This window comes from Bactrocera oleae, chromosome 5 (genome assembly GCF_042242935.1).
Source record: "Bactrocera oleae isolate idBacOlea1 chromosome 5, idBacOlea1, whole genome shotgun sequence".
NCBI classification, from domain to species: Eukaryota; Metazoa; Arthropoda; class Insecta; order Diptera; family Tephritidae; genus Bactrocera; species Bactrocera oleae.
This window is the reverse complement of record NC_091539.1, coordinates 12425843-12450272: the sequence shown is the minus strand read 5'-3', so window position 1 is coordinate 12450272 and position 24430 is coordinate 12425843. Positions and strand designations below refer to the sequence as shown.

The following is a 24430-nucleotide window of genomic DNA, read 5'->3' as shown; positions in this document are numbered from 1 at the left end:
CAGGAATCTGCTCATTTGTCGGAGCCGCCCATATCAAACTAACTTTTAAAAATCAAGTTATTGTATATAAAACTGTTTTATTTGACAAAATATCTTTATTAACTTTGGCACAGACCTACAAACGCTAGAAGACCAAACGAGATCAAATCATCTGCTGTTACATATAGTGTTTCTTGTTATTTCTTTTTGCAACGTAGGACTTCTACAAGGTTGTAACAAAATTTCTTAATTTTGGTCGACCGCGAGTGCTACTTATTCTAGTCAAGCTCGCGTGTAATGTTGTTTGGATTTTATTCAGATTCAATCCCACTTTTTGAGCTTTATTTGCTACAGTACTGGTACCTCTTCTACATGTATTAAACTCAATAACCCTTGTTTGTTTATAGTTTTGGGACAAACTATTTTGCAGATAATTCGTAAGTACTTGTTGGCATATTCAGAGAGAGATTGTGAGCTTTGCTCCTCCGTCAGTTCTTATAATGCTTTCGAGGTAGCAGAAGCTGTCGACGAAGTCGATTTTATTATTGTCAGTATTTTCTGGCTTCTACTAGAGTGATTGACTCTCATGATCTTTGGTTTTGCGATGTTTATCTCAAGTCGGCGCTGATACCTTATGCTATTATATTAAAGGGAAGATGTGTATTTAAACGAGGTAAAAGTAATTATTATATAAAACCCATTTATTAATATTAGTGAATTACTACTTCAAAACTACTATATTTTATTGCATAAGAGCATATTCTTAGTGTCACGTTCGCCACAGTTTGTACATTGCAACACACTCCAATAAAAGTTCGCACAGATTGTGAATAAAAATTAATATTTTATTTTATTAATAGTCAAAACAGAGTAGGGCGCATAGCCGAGCGTAATACGCAAGGAATGATTCATAATCATAAGCATTGAAACAGTAGCACGACAGAGACTTTGTGTCTACTTTAAAGGTTTCCTCAATAACTCATTGTGTTAAGTCTAGAATACGTCTATGGAGTTAGATTTTTTGAATCCCATATGCCATAACCTTAATCTTATGCACTCAATTTATTCGAGTCATCTTTATATATGTCCGCAAGCGCTGGAATATTTCAGAGCGTATTTTTTGCAATATAACGGTGATTTCACTTCGACGGCTCAGAACACCGGTCCGTTGTGGTACCTAAAAGTGCTAAAAAATGTATCATGAAGTCTCTCATAAATCGATGAAGCGCTTTGAGCCGATCACAAATTTATTGAAGCGGCTAAAGTCAGTTTCGGCTATGTCTATTGGTTTGTGGAAAGTACGACCGCCGAAAAATTTCGCTCTCAGTCTTGTAAAAGCTGAACAACGAAGAAGAAAATGCCAGGATGTTTACACTTTAGCTTGTTCTCTAGAACTTTGACAGTTTGCGTCCGACTGGATTCTTAGCCTTATAGCATGAATGCTTATTAGACAATGTCCAGTATGAACTTCTACGATTGCGGTAAAATAAACTTTGCTAAGGGCGACAGTTTAGTAAATCTCCTTCGTTCTACTCTAGGTCAGAGGGATCTCACAGTCATGCACAGGATGATTGTTGACCAACGCCTGCTAAGGGCACGCGAGGTTCATATGTCCAGTGTATGATGACAACGGGAATCCAACTCGTTCCCATTCCGATGTTATTAGTAAGGGTGCCCCATTTTGGTAGCTCATCGGCTATACAGTTCCCAGTGTTTCCGCTATGACCAGGCTCCAAAACGAGTCGGATAATGAAGTAGCTTGATGATAAAGCTTGTGAGGTTAGCCATTCCTTGACTAACTTTGAGGCGTCTCACCTCCCTGAAAGAAGCTGCACTTCGGAGCAGTATGTCTACTGCTAATAGCAGGTACTTTTGCTAGAAATAGTCCGTTAGCCTAAAGTTAAGCTCTATACAGAAATCTTCCTCTTCAGCCTTCTTTCCTAGCTTCAATCTATTTGTGAAAAAGCTCACTGTGACTTTGCACCAGCGACTTCTCCCCATCCACATATCCCTCGTTGGTACGTGGCCGTAGAAACAGATACCAGGAGTAGCCTCTGCGATGCAGTGGTCCAAGTTGTGTCAGTGATGCAATGATGTTTCTCTGAGCCTTAGAGCGGCCTTTGCAGTAATGTATCTGCCATAAATATCCTATCGAATCTATTTAGCGTAGAAAACTTACTTAATCATTTCTGTAGTCGGTTTTACCAGAAAGCTTCACAATTTTGGGTCTTTCACGATCTTATTTATATTAGTCTTGCCTACCAAGAAAAAAACCGCAGTTAGAAATAAGTTTTTCTTTAATTTTCAGTCTGCTATGAAGTCGGTATTGTATAATAATAAAATTACGTGATATTTAGACTTTGGTGTTATAATATATATATATATATGAGGCTGATTGCTCGCAACACTCTCTGTTTTTTTGACATTATTAGATGCTCAACAGCTACTTTAAGAAAAAATTACGATTTTATTGATTCGGACGAAAAATTTTAAAATATAAAGAACAGGTTCGCCTATGTTGAACTTTTTTCAAACTTAAACAAATTCGATGTGTTGAATTCCTCTTATATTTGTACAATACTATTATATATTTTCTATTGTTTAATAACGCATATGATGCTGCCATAGACTTTATTAAATATGCACAACTATTTTTTTATTAGCACGTTCGCAGCTTAAAAATACGGAAATACAAGAAGGGCGATAGTAAATATAAACATTTATTTGAAATTATGAAAATTCAGTGAACAGTTATGCACGCAGTCGTGCAGTGTACACACGTAAGTGACTAAAAATCATTAGAAGAGAAAAATTTTTAAACGAGCTGATTTGTTTCTTTGTGTCCAAATAAAGCTCAAGTGAATAAATAGACCGAGAACTGCAAGGTGGCACGTCTCGCAAATATTTGGTACAGACGAGGTTTTAGTGCTAAAAAAATGCTTTGAAATACAAAAACAATCTAAAAGTGTAAACAAAATGATTTTGTACAACGAGAGATACCTTCAAAATAACATTTGATATTTTAAAGAGATTAGACGACGCACAATTTCAATGTAAAAGGCTCCAAGCTTTCCAACAGATTATTACAATAGACATACGACTGCAGAAATAATAAGGTTAAGCCAAATTCTACACCAGGGTACTCGTGTTTCTGCAAAGGATTATCTACAATATATAAAAAAATCTTCTTGGTATACTTGTCTCCCTTAACTTTAATACATTTATTCCAGTGATCCTCTAATAATTTTTTGCCATCCCTATAATAACTTTCCGGAAGCTCTGAAAAATACTCGTCACGGCTATAATAGACTTCTTCATTTAACGAAAAACGATTTCCACGAAGTAATTGTTTAAGGTTTCTCTATGGCATTAGCAATTTCAAGCTTAGTCAAACTTGAATTTTAACTAACAATATTATGAACTTGCTCAATGATTTCTGGTGTGGTTACGGTTTTTGGTCGTCCTTCGCGTGGATTGTCTTCAAGCCTACTACGACCACGTTTATAATTGTTCATAAATTTCCTATGCTTTTAAACCTTTTAAAACAAAGAATCTAATCACTGCGCGATATTAAATTTTTTCCATATAAAATAATAAAAAAATACTCTGACACGTCAACTTCAAATTGCTTGTAAACAAAGAATTAATTGACGGAATGACTTGTAACTTTGCATGTGTTCTCACAACAGATGTACCAACTTGAAAGAACTTGCTGCTGGTAGTGCTATTTCTTGGTGAAACCAACCAACCTGTACTTGGATTATCTGAGAGCTTCCATCATCCAAACGAATCAACTAGTAATCTGAATTTTGTGGTATGCTCATGTTTTGTTGATATATAAGGCTTGGCCCATGGTTAGAAGTGTCCTGTTTGCAAATGATCTCCGCTTTCTTGTCGAATGAGAAAGCAGCAGCTGAGCTATTCAGTTAAGTTCACTATTAAAGTTTAACTGAATAACTCATATTTATTTCCAACTCTATTTCATTATGCCAATCTGTTGCTTTATACCAGTTGTTTTTTCGATTCGGCAAAATTTGGTGAAATCAAGACAGCTTATAAATTCTAAGCAGAGCCATGTGGAATGCTGAGAAGTTTAGTAGTGGCATATTAGATTAAGATCTACTTTAAGAGCTGCTTATACCAGAAAACGTCTGAAGAATATGCGAAATTAAGGGAATATAAGAATCAATAAAGATAGCTTATAGTGAGTGGCCTAAAAGGGACTTCTTCTGTACACAAGGATTCTGAAAAGCCAAATTAAAACAACTTATTTCTTTAATTAATTTGTAAGATGTAGTATATTTCTAAAATATTAAAGCGTTAACCGTAACACGCAAACAATACAGTTATGAGATCCGAGGCCAGTTGGCTGCTACTGGCCATCGCAATTTTGGTCTGCTATGGCACCAATTTCGTTAAAGCTGAAGAAAGATTTCTACAATTGGAAATAAGAACTAATTCAAATAATGATATTCTGGCTGCAAGCTACCAAAATATAACCAACTCTCCAGCACTTGAATCCAGAACCCGTAACAGCAGCTCAAGTCAGAGGCGTAAGTATAAAAAAAAGAATAATTATTGAACCTTGATGGCCAATAATAACTTTCTGTACTCGTATATAATACTTGCAGTACTTAATCCGAAAAAGGCTAGAAGCGACTACGCCATATATTTTTCCAAAAGTATACCCAAACTCGAAGCATATACGTCTCATCTTAAGATAGCACAACAGCCCCTAACTGGTCAACGAACGATTAGGTCTGTAACTAATACACCAAACAGTACGAAAAAATTAAAAAAAAGTATGTATTTGAAAATTCACATTAAATAACAATATTTGATCAAACATATTGAAAACTTTCTTCACAATTCAAAGGTCATCGTAAAAGAATAAGAAATGGTCAAACTTTCATTATTCCTGGCGAGGCGCCCACTGATGAAGTTATATTAACGAAATCAACAACTTCATCAATGATCACCATATCACCGAAAATTCCACCAGCTACACAACTTACTATACCACCATGTGCACCAGCCATCGTACCAACAACAGTGTCACCGATTGCAAAACCAACTGCAACATCAACATTAGCACCTACTGAACCAACCACTGTATCACCAACTTTAGCACTTACGTTGCCACCAACTTCACCACCTACAGTGCGATCAACTGCTACACCTACCACTGTATCACCAACAGCTGCACCAACTGCTGCATCAAACACTGTGCCACCAACTGTAGCACCTACCGAACAAACTACTGTATCACCAACTTCAACACCTACTGTGCCACCAACTGCTGCACCTACCATTGTACCACCAACTGCTGCATCAAACACTGTAATAACAACTTCACCACCTACTGTGCCAACAACTGCTGCACCAACTGTAGCACCTACCGAACCAACCACTGTACCAACAACTTCACCACCTACTATGTCACCAAATGCTGCACCAACTGCTGTATCAACTGCTCCCCCAACTTCAGCACCAACTGCTGCACCTACTGAACCACCTATTTCCACACCCACTGTTCCTCCTACTATATCTCCAACTGTTCGTCCGACAATTCTTCCTTGTCCACCTCACCCACTCTACGTAAAGTATCCTCCATATCATATAGCCCCTCCACGATCTTCCTATGTGTACTCTCGACCTAAAGTTCCTCATAGTTATCCATCGGTGGCCCATTACACCAGAGCTTCAGCGCCTAATAATTGTATACGAATAAGCGATAATGGATTGGCTGGAAGTAGAAGAAGTACTCGTATAGTATGTTTTCCGCGGCAAACAGCTCCAGCAAGGATTATAACACCGCGCATAGTTCACCCACCGAAACCACTTCCAGCAACGTACGCAGCACAGCGTTGCAATGGGCGTCTTTGCAATAGAAAAGAAACACCTAAACGTAATGGTTGCTGCGTTGGAAAGAATGTTTATGCCAGGAAGCCAGTGCATTACCCAGCACCAAGCCATAAATTCTTATCGCGTGCATCGATTCGTCGGCCAATAATTTATGGATAATTAGGTGTCTTTAACATAGCGTATTATATTGTAGCTTAGATAAGAGATAGCTATTTTTTTAAGAATTGTAATTGTATTTTAAACTAAAAAATTTATTAAAATTGTTATGCAAGTTTGACTAAGTATTTTGCAAACCTACGTTCCTACTTTGTCATGTGGGAAGCTTTAAGCGAGCCTAAAGCTCGGAAAATCTTAAGAAGTATATTTTGACTATTTGAAATACATTCGAATTAACATCGTTACATGACGACCGCTATTGGAAACCACTTTTTAAATGTTTATTGACTTAGAACTTAACACCGGCTACAAGACCATTGTACTCACTTCGGATGGAATGGTAGACACTAAATCACAAAATATAGTGCTGTTTTTAAGCACAGCCGTGCATAACTTACAAAGACAGTAATGTTTTAGAAGTTATTGGAATTTTTAAAATAATAGTATAAAGTAGATTAGAACAGAGCTTGTACTTTAGACTTAGCCTTAGTAAACTGCAATTTTTACCACTCTATTGGTATTACGATGAAACTTGACGATTCTTTCATCGACTATAGACCCCAACTTTTTCGACTGGTTAGATTTAAGACTCCTGTCGACTATTCGAAAAAGGTTTTTTAACCGTTTTTGTCCCGTCAGACAATATCAAACCATTCCGTATCATTCTGACAAGAATAATCTCATATAAAACCCTCAAGAAGCAACGCACCCTTAAGTAAATCACGTCAAGAAATGCACTCTTTGTTAACTAAAAATTACTGAAGGCGATTTTTTCTGTGGAACATTTAATATGGATTACAAGAACAAATACAAGAACCTCACTTTGGCCAAAATAGAATATTGGCGTTCTCTGTCATAAATTTTTCTATATTTACAGTTAGCAGTGCCTTTTATGAAAACAAATGCAATTTCCATAATAAAGGTATCACTTTCCAGGTTCTCTCACACTATGTCTTTTTCATATTACCCAAAAATGTAATGAAAATTTTTGGAGGTGAATAAATAGCACTGAGTCGATGTTTTATCGTACCGTACTCAATGAGATTGTATGTATATTTCAAAAAGTAAAATTAGGTACTACTTAGGTAAAAAGTGTTGCCGACTATATCTCCAGGTTTACTTAAATACAATTTATCTTTCTATAAGCACCGAACCTACAAAAGCAAGTACGGTGAAATATTTAATGATCTTGAAAATATTTTTAATAAAAAGAGTAGAGTATTTTCTGGAGTAATAGTAAAATATATCGATTTCGGGACTCTAACTCGTTTACAATAGTTATCTCAAATTATTTCAGTATTGTCTACGACAACCATTGAAAAAGAGGTGATAGATCATACCCATATTTGGTATGTCAGTCATATGTCTTGATTTGTAGAATTTTAACCTGCTCCAGAATGTAATTGAGCGAATGTCATCTATGTTGCTCCAGGTAGATTAGAATAGAGGTATGCATCAGGTAACTTGAACCCTTTATGGATGATCATGGTTTGACTGCCAGAACGACAATCACGGTAAGATATGGAATCGGTTCTCGCTCTGTCTGAGCGAAAAAGTTCTATGATATTCCAATACAAACCGGGTAGGCAGTTACCTTTGATCTCTCTTTTATTGTGAAGATTTAAGATACTGATGATGGGTGTATTGAGGAGTTTGATCATTCGTTGTTCGGATCAAAATTAATGAAAAAATACTTAGCTTAACTAACACTAGAAATGCATTTTTTTTTAAATTTTTTTTTTAGATTTCATATAAATTTTGTACATATTTATTAATTAGTTATTAAAAACAATTAAGGTTACGGTCAAGAATTTTTAATATCTACACATGTATGAATACTTTATATAGATTTCTAGTTTCACCAAAAAACGTAATTTTTTTCCAATTAATTGTAATTTCTCAGTTAATAGTTTAACAAAATATTTTAGCACATAATTTTTTATTATTTTACAGTTACGTGTATCAATATAAGCACGTTCGACAATTGTACGCACATTTTTCAACGTGCTGCGAGGTACGCGCGTATTTATAAATTTAAGCAGTCGAACCCACTGACTGCCAGTTTAAAAAAAATTTGTTCGTGAGGCTAATCGAAATAATTGAGGCTCCAGTTCAGTGCGCTTGTAAGCTTTGAGGATAATTTGTGATTGCAAAGGGTCGAAACAGAAAACGAAATAGGTGGTTGAGGTAAGCATCAGGAGTCAAATATTAATCCAGATTGCTTCCTGATTAAGCAGACCCAATGCCTTTGGAACTAAATTATCCTTTAAATGTACAGTAATAATCTTAATATTATCCTGCCGTTTTTAAGACCTGGGGTTGACGAATCTTCAAAAAGGTTTTTTTTTCATACAAAAACTGAACATCTCCGTTTATCGAAGAACCAATACTGTTGAAAGGTATTTTTGAAATTCGAGCTCCAGATCCACGCTCTTTACACAGACCGCGATAATGGTTGTCAAAGTAGTTATACTATAAAAATCTTGCGCTGATAAACCAAGCTAAAGAAAAAGAGTATAAACACTTTTCCCTATCAAGTTGCTTTTATATATTTTCAGAGAAAACAATTCTAAAAAAGTAAGAGCTGTGATGGGATCTGACACTATAAGACTGTTGGTGGCAACACTCCTCCTTTTACATTCCAGTGAAGCACATCCATTCCAAACAGAGCAGATTGGTAATTGTGAAAATCATTTACTATTCGATTTAGTTTTCGAGTTTTCGTAAAATATTAATTCAATAAAAACTACAAATTCTCAGCGCTTAATGAGCCAAACATCATAAGCAACAATAATCCGCCTACCAATGAATTTGATGTCCGACCTATTGGACTGCTGAGCAAAATATTGAAAACCAGTGCCTGGAGACATAACAGTACGTATTACGTTATATAGCAATATGTTTGTGATTATGATAAAACCACAGCGGTTATCTATAATTCTCCAGGAGATGTCAGCCATACTACTAATTACTGGCATCAAAGTCCTTTCTGGAGTACTTTGCTGACATTGACAAACGTACGTAAAAATATACGCAGAGCAAGATCTACTTCCGCACGTAAGTGAAATTAGAATTTAAACAACCGGAAAAAAATAAATTCTGATTCTTTATTTTCTCAAATTGTAATTGTGTACATACTTAACGAATTATGCATTAAAGGAAGAAAAGTTCAGATCTTCGTCATACCTTCGGCGGCTCCGGAATTAGATTTAGGAATCACAGATCCAACAACGCAACCTCCAACAACTTTAGCATCAACGACAGTACCACCAACAGATCCAAGTATAGCATTAACAGATCCTACGCTAGTACAAACAACACAACTTACAACAACTTTAGAACCAACGACTGTACTACCAACAGATCCAACGACAGTCCCAATAATACAACCTTCAACAACTTTAGAACCAACGACTGTACGACCAACAGATCCAACGACTGTACAACCGACATACTCAACGAAAGGACCAACAACACAACCTTCAACAACTTTAGAACCAACGACTGTAACACCAACAGAGCCAACGACAGGACCAACAACACAACCTACAACCACTCTAGCCTCAACGACTGCATCACCAACTGACCTAACGACAGTACCAATATTACAATCAACAGCAATTTTAGCACTAACGGCTGTACCAGCAACAGATCCAACGATAGTACCAACAATACTACCTTCATTAACTTCAGAACCAACGACTGTAACACCAACAGATCCAACAAGTGTAATATCAACAGATCCAACGACTGTACAACCAACAGACTCAACAACGGGATCAACAACACAACCTACTACAACTTTAGATCCAACGACTGTACCAACAACACAATCTTCAACAAATTCAGAATCAACGACTGTAACACCAACAGATCCAACGACAGGATCAACAACACAACCTTCAACCACTTTAGCTTCAACGACTGCATCACCAACTTATCTAACGACAGTACCAATATTACAATCAACAGCAATTTTAGCACAAACGGCTGTACCAGCAACAGATCCAACGACAGTACCAACAATACTACCTTCAACAACTTTAGATACAACCACTGTAACACCAACAGATCCAACAACACAACCTTCAACAACTTCAGAACTAACGTCTGTAACACCAACAGACCTAACGACTGTGCCCACAATACAACCTTCAACAACTTCAGATCCAACGACTGTACAACCAACAAATTCAACAACAGGACCAACAACACAACCTGCTACAACTTTAGATCCAACGACTGTAACACCAACAGAGCCAACGACAGGATCAACAACACAACCTACAACCACTCTAGCCTCAACGACTGCATCACCAACTGATCTAACGACAGTACCAATATTACAATCAACAGCAATTTTAGCACTAACGGCTGTACCAGCAACAGATCCAACGACAGTACCTACAATACTACCTTCAACAACTTTAGATACAACCACCGTAACACCAACAGATCCAACGACAGTAACAACAATACTACCTTCAACAACTTCAGAACAAACGACTGTAACACCAACAGATCCAACAACTGTAATATCAACAGATCCAACGACTGTACAACCAACATACTCAACAACGGGACCAACAACACAACCTACTACAACTTTAGATCCAACGACTGTACCAACAACACAATCTTCAACAAATTCAGAATTAACGACTGTAACACCAACAGATCCAACGACAGGATCAACAACACAACCTTCAACCACTTTAGCCTCAACGACTGCATCACCAACTGATCTAACGACAGTACCAGTATTACAATCAACAGCAATTTTAGCACTAACAGCTGTACCAGCAACAGATCCAACGACTATTCCTACAACACTACCTTCAACAACTTCAGAACCAACGACTGTAATACCAACAGATCCAACGACAGGATCAACAACAGATCCAACAACAGTACCAACAACACAACCTTCAACAACTTCAGAACCAACGACTGTAACACCAACAGATCCAACGACAGGATCAACAACAGATCCAACAACAGTACCAACAACACAACCTTCAACAACTTCACAACTAACGACTGTAATACCAACAGATCTAACGACTGTGCCAACAATACAACCTTCAACAACTTCAGATCCAACGACTGTACAACCAACAGATTCAACAACAGGACCAACAACACAACCTGCTACAACTTTAGATCCAACGACTGTAACACCAACAGATCTAACGACAGGATCAACAACACAACCTTCAACCACTTTAGCCTCAACGACTGCATCACCAACTGATCTATCGACAGTACCAGGATTACAATCAACAGCAATTTTAGCACTAACAGCTGTACCAGCAACAGATCCAACGACTATTCCTACAACACTACCTTCAACAACTTCAGAACCAACGACTGTAACACCAACAGATCCAACGACAGGATCAACAACAGATCCAACAACAGTACCAACAACACAACCTTCAACAACTTCCGAACTAACGACTGTAACACCAACAGATCCAACGACAGGATCAACAACAGTACCAACAACACAACCTTCAACAACTTCACAACTAACGAATGTAACACCAACAGATCTAACGACTGTGCCAACAATACAACCTTCAACAACTTCAGATCCAACGACTGTACAACCAACAGATTCAACAACAGGACCAACAACACAATCTGCTACAACTTTAGATCCAACGACTGTAATACCAACAGATCTAACGACAGGATCAACAACACAACCTTCAACCACTTTAGACTCAACGACTGCATCACCAACTGATCTATCGACAGTACCAGTATTACAATCAACAGCAATTTTAGCACTAACAGCTGTACCAGCAACAGATCCAATGACTATTCCTACAACACTACCTTCAACAACTTCAGAACCAACGACTGTAACACCAACAGATCCAACGACAGGATCAACAACAGATCCGACAACAGTACCAACAACACAACCTTCAACAACTTCAGAACCAACGACTGTAACACCAACAGATCCAACAACTGTAATATCAACAGATCCAACGACTGTACAACCAACAGACTCAACAACGGGACCAACAACACAACCTACTACAACTTTAGATCCAACGACTGTAACACCAACAGATCTAACGACAGGATCAACAACACAACCTTCAACCACTTTAGCTTCAACGACTGCATCACCAACTGATCTAACGACAGTACCAGTATTACATTCAACAGCAATTTTAGCACTAACAGCTGTACCAGCAACAGATCCAACGACTATTCCTACAACACTACCTTCAACAACTTCAGAACCAACGACTGTAACACCAACAGATCCAACGACAGGATCAACAACAGATCCAATAACAGTACCAACAACACAACCTTCAACAACTTCAGAACCAACGACTGTAACACCAACAGATCCAACGACAGGATCAACAACAGATCCAATAACAGTACCAACAACACAACCTTCAACAACTTCAGAACCAACGACTGTAACACCAACAGATCCAACGACAGGATCAACAACAGATCCAACAACAGTACCAACAACACAACCTTCAACAACTTCAGAACCAACGACTGTAACACCAACAGATCCAACAACTGTAATATCAACAGATCCAACGACTGTACAACCAACTGACTCAACAACGGGACCAACAACACAACCTACTACAACTTTAGATCCAACGACTGTAACACCAACAGATCTAACGACAGGATCAACAACAGATCCAATAACAGTACCAACAACACAACCTTCAACAACTTTAGATCCAACGACTGTAACACCAACATATCTAACGACAGGATCAACAACACAACCTTCAACCACTCTAGCCTCAACGACTGCATCACCAACTGATCTAACGACAGTACCAATATTACAATCAACGGCAATTGTAGCGCTAACGGCTGTACCGGCAACTGATCCAACGACTATTCCTACAACACTACCTTCAACAACTTCAGAACCAACGACTGTAACACCAACAGATCCAACGACAGGATCAACAACAGATCCAACAACAGTACCAACAACACAACCTTCAACAACTTCAGAACCAACGACTGTAACACCAACAGATCCAACAACTGTAATATCAACAGATCCAACGACTGTACAACCAACTGACTCAACAACAGTACCAACAACACAACCTTCAACAACTTCAGAACCAACGACTGTAACACCAACAGATCCAACGACAGGATCAACAACAGATCCAACAACAGTACCAACAACACAACCTTCAACAACTTTAGATCCAACGACTGTAACACCAACAGATCTAACGACAGGATCAACAACACAACCTTCAACCACTCTAGCCTCAACGACTGCATCACCAACTGATCTAACGACAGTACCAATATTACAATCAACGGCAATTGTAGCGCTAACGGCTGTACCGGCAACTGATCCAACGACTATTCCTACAACACTACCTTCAACAACTTCAGAACCAACGACTGTAACACCAACAGATCCAACGACAGGATCAACAACAGATCCAATAACAGTACCAACAACACAACCTTCAACAACTTCAGAACCAACGACTGTAACACCAACAGATCCAACGACAGGATCAACAACAGATCCAACAACAGTACCAACAACACAACCTTCAACAACTTCAGAACCAACGACTGTAACACCAACAGATCCAACAACTGTAATATCAACAGATCCAACGACTGTACAACCAACTGACTCAACAACGGGACCAACAACACAACCTACTACAACTTTAGATCCAACGACTGTAACACCAACAGATCTAACGACAGGATCAACAACACAACCTTCAACCGCTTTAGCTTCAACGACTGCATCACCAACTGATCTAACGACAGTACCAGTATTACATTCAACAGCAATTTTAGCACTAACAGCTGTACCAGCAACAGATCCAACGACTATTCCTACAACACTACCTTCAACAACTTCAGAACCAAGGACTGTAACACCAACAGATCCAACGACAGTACCTTCAACAACTTTAAATACAACCACTGCAACACCAACAGATCTAACAACACAACCTTCAACAACTTCAGAACCAACGACTGTAACACCAACAGATCCAACGACAGGATCAACGACAGATCCAATAACAGTACCAACAACACAACCTTCAACAACTTCAGAACCAACGACTGTAACACCAACAGATCCAACGACAGGATCAACAACAGATCCAATAACAGTACCAACAACACAACCTTCAACAACTTCAGAACCAACGACTGTAACACCAACAGATCTAACGACAGTACCAGCAACAGATCCAACGACAGTACCTTCAACAACTTTAAATACAACCACTGCAACACCAACAGATCTAACAACACAACCTTCAACAACTTCACAACCAACGACTGTAACACCAACAGATCCAACGACTGTACAACCAACAGATTTAACAACAGGATCAACAACACAACCTTCAACCACTTTAGCCTCAACGACGGCATCACCAACTGATCTAACGACAGTACCAATATTACAATCAACGGCAATTGTAGCGCTAACGGCTGTACCGGCAACTGATCCAACAACACAACCTACGACAACTTTAGCGCCAGCGACGGTAGTACCAACAAATCTAACGACTGTACCAGAAGCTCCATCTACAACAACTTCAACAATAACGACTGTGACACCAACAGATCCAACGATAGTACCAACAACACAATCTACAGAAACTTTAGTGCCAATAAATATGTCTGTACACGATTTGAGAACAACACTACCTGCGACGCTTCCAACGACAATGCCACCAAGTATTGTTACAACATTACCACCAACGTTACCGGATACCCCCGCGCCAAATCCTGCTGCGACTCCTTCATGTACATGCCCACCACCACCTGGTAACTGTTGCAGCTTCCCGGGAAGGACATCACCTTGCTCACCTGGTCCAATAACTGCTGGACAGAATTGTCTTTCAAACTTTCCATGCATGCCATTTATGCCTATTCAACCACTCCCAGTTTCTAATACTTTGGCTCCTCAAAGCCAGAATTGTTTACTTCAAGCGGGTAGGATGCCAGCGCAATCTTATCTACAACCGTTACTATCATCTGCGGCACTTGCCTCAGTGCCGATTATAATGCCGTTTCAACCAAACATTATACCGCAACAAGCAATGTTACCGCTTTCCTTTGGAACTTTTCCTAGCATAATGCCCGCACAAACAAATATTTTACCGCAACAAGCAGTGTTCCCGCTGTCCTTGGGATCTGTTTCAAGCATAATGCCCGCACAAACAAATATTTTAGCGCAACAAGCAGTGTTACCGCTTTCCTTGGGATCTGTTTCAAGCATAATGCCCGCACAAACAAATATTTTACCGCAACAAGCAGTGTTACCGCTTTCCTTGGGATCTGTTTCAAGCATAATGCCCGCACAAACAAATATTTTACCGCAACAAGCAGTGTTACCGCTGTCCTTGGGATCTGTTTCAAGCATAATGCCCGCACAAACAAATATTTTACCGCAACAAGCAGTGTTACCGCTTACCTTGGGATCTGTTTCAAGAATAATGCCCGCACAAACAAATATTTTACCGCAACAAGCAGTGTTACCGCTGTCCTTGGGATCTGTTTCCGGCATAAATATTTGACCGTTACAGCTTCCGCAGTTCAATTTCCGTATCGCAGGGTCAACGTAACCTCATTTGTATCTAGATTTTTATAATATAATGATTTTAAGTAATTATATGATCAAAGACCCAAGGGAGAAACTGGTTTTGAAAGTGTTCTTCTTGGTCCATATCTATAAATTTTTAGTTAAATAGCAATAAAAAATCTTGTTTGTTGATGCAATCATAGACTAAATACTTTTTATAGCTGGTTTGATATAGATAATAGTATATTCTCCCAAGAGAGCTTTAAAGTGAGAAGTTCTTCGTGTATTTTCATTTTCCAAGACATTGTATTTTCTCACGATTATCGAGATAACACCATTTTTCCGAATGAAATCCGGTTTAAATATCATAATTTAGAACGATCTGTCGTAGGAATTATGTAGCTGAGTACTGCAGCACAGCCACGATCTACAGATTATAGTATATTAAACTCCTATTTATTCAGACTGGACCCCAGGAAACCACACCACTCTGGACATCTGCGATTCCTTTGGCAGTGGATGACACAGACCATGCTTTCGCATGACTCGTAAGACCAAAACAAATAATGTGCTTTCCTGATGCTTCCCAACGTAACTGAATCTCCCTTAGGTGACTTCGACGTTTAAGCGCGTTTAAAAATAGTATTACCTAGAAGAATTCGAAATGCGTACACTTCTGTCTGTGAAAATCTGAATTTTAGGCTCAGCACTAAATTTTATACTTTTCGCTGAGTACATTCCCAGTTCCCTTTGTCTGGCTGGCTGGCTGATAATTTGCGAAAGGACCTAGCGTGAGGCTTCGTGTTTTATTTATCTATCTTCTTCTGGAATATTGAATACAATTTGTTGTTCAATCATATCCAAATATTATGCAATACTTTGGCTTCCGTTTTTAAGGAAAAACATAGGACAAGCAATACAAAAAAATCTTAAACTTACTTAATTACATCTTATTTTAATACGCTGAACAAAATATATGAAAACTATCACGAAATTTGTAACAACCAGAAGGATTATTCAGAGACCCTATAAAATGTGTATATAAATGATCATGGTGACGAGCTGTGTCTACTAAGCCATGTTTTTTTGTATATATGCGAACTAGTTCTTCTGTTTTTGAGATATCGACTTGAAATTTTGCACACGTCCTTTTATTTCCAAGACGCTGCTCATTTGTCGGAATCCCCGATATGGCAACTATATCATATAACTGCCATACATACTGACCGCTCGAACTCAAGTTCTTCGCTATAATCTGCGAAGAAAGGCCGATCAAACTCAAGTAACTTGTATGAAAACTTTTTATTTGTCTAGGTATATTAGCGATATTTGATTATTATCCAAAGCTTCGATAAATTTTCCGAATATATTATTCAGATCGCACCAATATATCATATAGCTGTCTCTCAAACTCACCGATCAAAATCAAAATAAAGATCTTTTTATGTAATTTTATGCCGTTGATTGCTATAAACTCCTATAAAATTTGAAGGGAAGTCCCTGCCCTCCATTAAGCTTAATGTACAAGCCTCAGAAACTTCACACACACCTCCACAGTATGTCTAAAGAATTTAGTGTAGACATTAGCATTTCATAATACTGTGTGAAAATGAGTAAAATTGGTTAGTAACCATGCTCACCTCCATATAAAGTTTTTCAGCACTACCATTAAAAATGGTTTAACTGTCTAACGAAACGTTTCAGAAACTAGTTTAAGGATAAACTAACATAGTGCAATGCATTTGCAAATGAATCGTGGCAAAAATCGGGGGACTGGCGTCTCTCAATCTGAGCTGACATTTGAAAGCTCCGCCAGAATTCAGAAGAATGAGTCGCCCCCAAGGGCATCTTGCTTGTATTTATTTAATTTATACCTCCCAAGCAAGACTTTAAAGAAAAAGTTAGTCACGAAAACGTTCTTCCAACAGTCATCAGTTACAGCTGGTACACGCGCTGTCTGAAAATATGAGACAGAGAAAAGCACAAAATTCCACACCGGTTGAACGCGGCATGATGAATAGTTGGCCCATAAACTATTTCTTATTTTGCCTTACTCTTACTTTTACTACACTTTTATTTACAACAAGCAATATGCCGGTCATTGGCTTCACTTTCATTTGCTTGAATTTCGCGCGCTCTTTTTGTTGCTCTCATAGTACTCATTACCAAATTTCATATACTGCGTTGAATTATGTAGTTCAATTACTCAACTGGGTGATAATAACAGCCTGACACAGCGCGAGACCACCTGCCAACCTGCCTGCTGCTCTTAACAACGCAACCAACGTTTGCCTGTCCACCTACTTGTCACAGTTTTTTTTATTTTTTGTGTTAGCTCGTGTTTTGTATTCCAAGGTGGTTTGGGTCTTTCGTTTCATAATCGCCCGAAGCTGAAAACTTTTCCGATTAACTGCCCGGCACCGTCTTCTCTCTAGAGCGCTCATTGTTTCGCCAAATTTGACATACATTTTCTTCTGTCTGCTCACCTTCTTTTCTATTGTACTATCTTCTTTAATATACATTTTATATGCTTTTTATTGCTTCTAAGTTTTTCTTTAATTACCTCTGCGTTAATTGGTTACCCCGTCTGCAGCCCGTTGGGTTGCATTTTAAGCATTTGACGTTACTTTAGGGTTACTTTTATGGGATTAGGTATAAATAAATTGTACAGAGTGTTCAACTGGTGCGCAATTTGTTTTTTTTTTTTTTTTGTTTGTTCAAGTATAGAGATGTGATAAAAATGTATTCATTTATTTATCAAGTAGATAAGGAAGTTCTTTGGAAATCAGAAAAAAGAAAGACTAAAATTTAGTAAACTTGTATAACCTGTTTATATATTAGTCTGATTGAAGGATATTTACAAAGTAGGGTTTGAATGAATATTTTCTAAGTTTACTGAGCACTACTGCAGCTATATACATATAAGTTTATCAAAAAACTTGATCTTGACCCATCAGTTTGTATTGCAACGATATGCTATTGTAATCCGATCAGGACTGTTTGCTCGAAGATTGTACCGTTGTGTTGGACAATTATTTATGCCTAATTACGTGAAGCAAGATATCTAATATCCAAATAAAAATGTTTTCCATACAAGAACTTTCTTTTGATCGTTCAGTTTGAATGGCAGTTACATATATGCTACAGTGGTCCGATATCGGCACTTCCGAGAACTAAGCAGGTTCTTAGTGAGAAAAGGACACTGAGTGACTAGTTCGTGTATATGCAGATAGACCGACCGACGGGCATGGCTAAATCGACTCAGATCGTCTCACTGAACATTTACTTATATATATATTTTAAAGAGTCCCCAACGTTTCCTTTTGTCTGTTACTAATTGCATGCCAACTTAATATACCCTGTTCAGTGTATAAATATGGTATAACATTAACTTTGCTGGTAAGTTATTATTTCCATTTAAATTAATCATAAGAAGTTCTTCTTAACGGACATTCCACCTAAAAAATCAGCAATATGGTTCTAATAAATAATATCGTTAATATAAGAGATATAATAGAGGATCCAATATCTGTTAAGTAGCGACTAAACCTGTTTAAGTTGATATTTTCGATATGAAGTGCTTTGCTAACAGACACGAAGAAATAATTCGTGTTTCAAGTGTTTGAGTATAACAAGCAAAAAACAAAAAAAAACAAGCAAAAGTCGTCTTACTCAGCACCAAGCGATGTCTCCCTGATTCTATAACTGAAATACACATACCAGTGGAAAGCCTCATGAATGGAAAAATAAATTCCAATCTGGCGAATGCCTCATAGTTAAACAAAGAAAATATTCGCTGTGAGTACTAAAGGTCATCCCCAGAATAAGCAATTTAAATTAATTTGTTAAAATGATATGAGTAAACTACTAAATAGTTTCGAAAAAACTCTTAGGAATGGAAAAATAAAATTATGTTCATCTTGCTTATATTAGTGGTATCTATTTAGTTACTAGTAAAATCTAGTATTGCTAAAGTAAGTGCAGTACTTAACTTCAATCAGAGAGACGCAGAAAATGGCAACTGATTTACAGTTACGGGAGTAAGGCACATATTGAAGCATACTTACGGGCGCACAGACAAATGACTTTCCTTCTGGTGCAGTCAATGTAAAATAGAGAAGAAATCGGCAAGCAATATTTTTGTAAGATGCGCTGAAGAGGCGACACAAATATTGGTGTTGTTACTAGTGTTGTTGCTGCAGCTGTTGTTACGCTCTGTTTTAAGCTGCTACCGTTGGTTTATAGCAATTTTTATGTATTTTGTTGTACTATTTGTATTCCTTGCAACGAAAGTGTACGTGTAGTGAATTTTTAAATGAAACCATCAACCAGCGCCATAAAGTCAGCAGACTTAAGAAAGTGAAAGCGCGCTTTTAGGCGGTGGTGCGCAATAACGCGCTACTAGTGCAATGTATGCATGTATGTAGCTGTAAAATGAAATATACGTTAAATAACAGCGTAATACTCCTGCAGCAACGGCAGTTGGCAGCATTTGTATCTAACCGTTATGAGTTACAATTTATGCGCGTTCTGAGTGTGTGAAATGGACTTGTGGGTGCTTTTATTTTATTTTTATTTACCAACAAACCGTCGCATGTGCCTTTCTTCCATTGTCTCAATGTCGTATGTTGTTGTTTTTGTTGTTTTTCTTTTGTGGCTAAAATAATGTGCTGTAATGCATTTTTATGAAAAAAGTTGACGCGTGTGGCATGCGTAAATGCTTGTTGTTCTGTGGGGTGTAGCATGCAACAAATTTGTGGGTATACATTGATGCAAGTGTGTTACTTTGTACCCTGTAGGAAATAAACGATGTTGTTTTAATTGACAATATTACTTATGTAATAATAAAATGGCCAAATAATAATTAGCATTACCACTACCATAACTATTACCTTTACGCTTTGTGCGCAACAAAAAATAAAGGATGCTGTTTATTGATAATATTACCTATTTTATAATAAAATAATCAAATAAGCTTCACCATTACTATTACTGTTCTTATTACCTTTTGCGCTCTCTTAGAAATAAGCGTTGTTGTTTTTATTAACAATAATCCCTAGTTAATAAACAAAAAATTATTAACATTAGCATTACCATTATTATTATCATTACTCTTTACGCTAAATAAAAAATTAGGTATGTAGTTTTTATTGACAGTAATACCTATCTAATGATGAAATCATCATTACCCTTACTATTACCATTACTACTCGAAAAAACGCTGTTGTTTTTATTGCCGACAGTACCGTTTTATTATTACATAATATAAAAAAGTAATCATAAGCATTACCATTACTATTTTCATTACTCATTGCGCTCTGTAAGAAATAAACGATATTGTTTTTATTGATGACAACTTTTATTTATTAATAAAATCATCATTAACATTACCAATTACCAACACGATTACCAGTACAAATACCAATACTCTTACCATTAGAAAAATCATTATTATTATTTTTACCATTATTATTCTGCCTTTCACTATCATTACAGTTATTAATATTTTTATTATTATCTTATCAATACCATTAATATTACCATTACCATACTCTATATATTTCAAGTATTGTACATTTCTTAGAGACTTTTACTATTATATGTTCATATATATATATTAACCATATAAATTGCAGCAGTACGTGTTTAGGTAGGGCGATGATGTCTGCTGCTTTTATGCATGCATTTGTACAGTTATATTCAACGGTAGGTAAATTTATACACGCATGTGTGCTCTCCATTTCATGTCTTACAATCTTCGTGGCTTGGGTTCATATATTATTTACTCTTAAGATGATTAAGCATAAAAACCGCAAATGTACTTTGAATGTGGTGCAAATGATAGAGAATCACCGCATATGAAGAAATGTATACACTAACAGTTAAAGTAATTCTAACGTTAATGGAGATGGATAGTTCATATGTATTAGTGGCTATTAAGTTTTACGCTAAAAATACCTGTATAAGTATTTTCATATTTAAGCGTTAACAATATTAAAGTCTATCAACTACAGAAGTTAGGCAGGAGTAGAAAATTAATATATTCCTTGCTCCTCCTCGATTAGGCTTCCATGAAACTACCTAGCTAAAACTAACCTTAAATACTTCACAGTATCTTCAGGCTACAGGCGGATGCTTCCCACCCGCGGCTGTGCTGCCATCGGTATTTTGAATCTTCTAATAAAAAATCACTACAGTTTTTTACGGGTTATTGGTGAAGCTGCTTCCAGCCGCCCAATTAGTTACGACGCTTACGATAGCCTTGCGCAAACTCGTACAGGTATTTAGGAAATTTCCCTTGATCATGTGTGCTACATCATCTGCATAGGGATCGGCAGCCATAAACCTCAAGTTTTTTCAGCATTTCGTTGACTTCCAATATCCATAGAAATGAAGAAAGAAGTACCCTTATTCACATTTCGCCGAGTATATGCGCTACTCCACTCTGTCACGATCATTCTGGTAATGAATTGATGTCAGCACAATCTCTTTTTATTTCCAACGTTAATTTTGACGAACATAACCTAAAAGTTCCTGAGATTTCGTGTATCCAGCAATAAGCGTCAATATATAAAACATTGTCAGTATTTAAATAAAATACAGAATGACGGCTGAAGCCTTGAATTTTTTGCGATTTTGTCTTTCCTGTCACACTGAAAAGCTTATCAACTTACTTACTTATGTAAAAGGACCAACCGCGTATTTTTTTATTCGATTGATAGTAACTACAGAAGAACACTGTTAAGATGACGTTGGTCTTCGTAAGCAGAGTGGAATCGGATCAAAATCAGGTTGTGGGCCGTCACCTTGGCATATTCCTCAGAGCTACATATTTGGGGAATGATTTCAGCACCTATTTCAGAATTGGAGTAAACTTGCGGGACTAAGCAGCGACTGACAAGAGCGTCTGCTCCTGAAAACGCGTTAGTGGGCTCCTGCTAAGTTAACATTCAAAACGAAGAATGAAAAGAGGCAACAGAAGGAATTTCTCTTGCGAATTTATAGTTATACAATATTTTTAAGAAAATCTCTATGTTATAAGAACTTAAAACATGAAAGCAAGCGCCTGTTGAAATGTTAAGTTAGCTCTTTGGTGACATACATAAAATCAGAGGGGAACTTTTAAATGCTTTTTTTTGCAGTAGAAAAATGTTTGGCCTCTACACATATGGTCTCTTTTGCAAAATTTCGGTGGTTGGTTTAAGACGCTCTACTTTCTTGCGAACCATGTGAAAGTATCATGATCCATTTCGGCTCAATCAACTTTACGAAAAGAATAGGCCACAAATGAACTCAAGAAGTAAGTGCAATATTTCTTTGACAACACACAATTCACCACTTAATTCCAATAAACTGGCTTAGCGACTTACCCCAAAGCTACAAATAAATTGAAAAAAGGGAAACAACTTAGAATTTGCATACAAAAGCATGTGAAAAGAAATAGAGAAATAGGCGTCACTAATGCACGGCTGTGAGGACAAATGTAGAGAATTACGCAATGCATATGCTCAAGGTTAAGGAGGGTGTAGACGAGCGTTGTTCAGTGAAATCTTGACGAAAAAAATTTACAAATCTAAAGCGGCTACACTTCAGTGCCTTCAAAATGCTGGAAATACACTTTGCATACCGAAAAAAAATGGTCTGGAGCAAAAGTAGTATGAAGTGGCGTGTATTAGTGGCAAGTGACGTACATACCATACATACCCTCTAATTATATGGGTGTGTGCGCCTTTGGGTTTTGCCTACTTCATTGGCGTCTATTGATCTATGGACTTTGTTGTTGCATTATATGTTGCTCAAGCAAATACTTATTTCTTGTAACTAAAGTTATTGAAAATTTCACTCACAGACTCTCACAAAAGACTTAATGGAGTCGAAGTTTGGTTGTTGGTAGTATAGACCTTATGAAACCCGTGCGCTAAGTAAATTTGATTTTTAGAATGTGCCGACTCACCCATTCCGCTGGCAGGCGCTAATGAAGTGACATTCGTCGGTTGTTACTTTGTATTTTTGCGTGCGACCCATATTTTTGCATTCCTGGCACGTAGTGGACAGATGTCACTTTATTTGTCGAATCCTTACCAATACATAGGCTTCTTGTGGTTAGCGCGTTTGTTGCTTTTGAGTTGTAAAAGTATAATTACATGGCAAGTTTATTGAAAAGCAGAATTAAATATGCATTGAAATTTTCATTTATGGCAGTTTTATAGGTTAGCAACTGTCTTTGGTGGTCAATTGGTAAAAAATATGTCATAAAAGTAGAAAGTAGAAGTATGTTGTCACAGGCAAGCAAAAGTGTCGCAGTTCGAGCTTCAAAAGACATATGACACAGAACTATAGAAGCTATGAAATATTCTCGGAAATCTGGTGTGCCTAGTAATACAAGCTGATCTTAAATCAATATATTAGCCGCACACGAGATAACGGTCTTCAACACATTGGAACTAAGATATTATATGTACTAAGAGTTAAGCAATAAGGCTTCAAAAGCTTAGCGAAGCTAAAATAATTATTTAGCAGTGACAGAAAGGTCCATACCCTGGTACAAAACCTACTGTAGACAGAAACATACTCATTTAGGAACCATAGGCGATGGAATTTTAATAACCGACTATGATGAAGGCCACATAGCGATTGCTTGCTTAAAAAATAAGAAAGCGGCTTTAGCCGAATTCATAACGGCCGAGCTATCCAAATACAGTGGCGAAGACTGACAGCATCAGCTTCTTTTCAGAGCATGGTTGGACGAATGCATGCCCGACAATTGGAATTTAAGTGTGCTCTGCCCAGTCCATAAAAAGGGGAACCTTATAGTCTGCGCTAATTATTGTG

At 37.5% G+C, this 24430-nt stretch overlaps 1 protein-coding gene across 1 annotated transcript; it reads left to right on the top strand.

The window, feature by feature from the left end:
* The first annotated feature begins 4870 nt into the window (after window positions 1–4870).
* On the top strand, window positions 4871–15795 carry LOC106614222 (mucin-2). The gene is made up of 3 exons (XM_070109690.1): window positions 4871–5992; window positions 8926–9057; window positions 9160–15795. The coding sequence occupies exons 1-3, from the start codon at window positions 4951–4953 to the stop codon at window positions 15591–15593; spliced, it is 7608 nt and encodes a 2535-aa protein (XP_069965791.1). The 5' UTR covers window positions 4871–4950; the 3' UTR covers window positions 15594–15795.
* Window positions 15796–24430: the final 8635 nt, after the last annotated feature.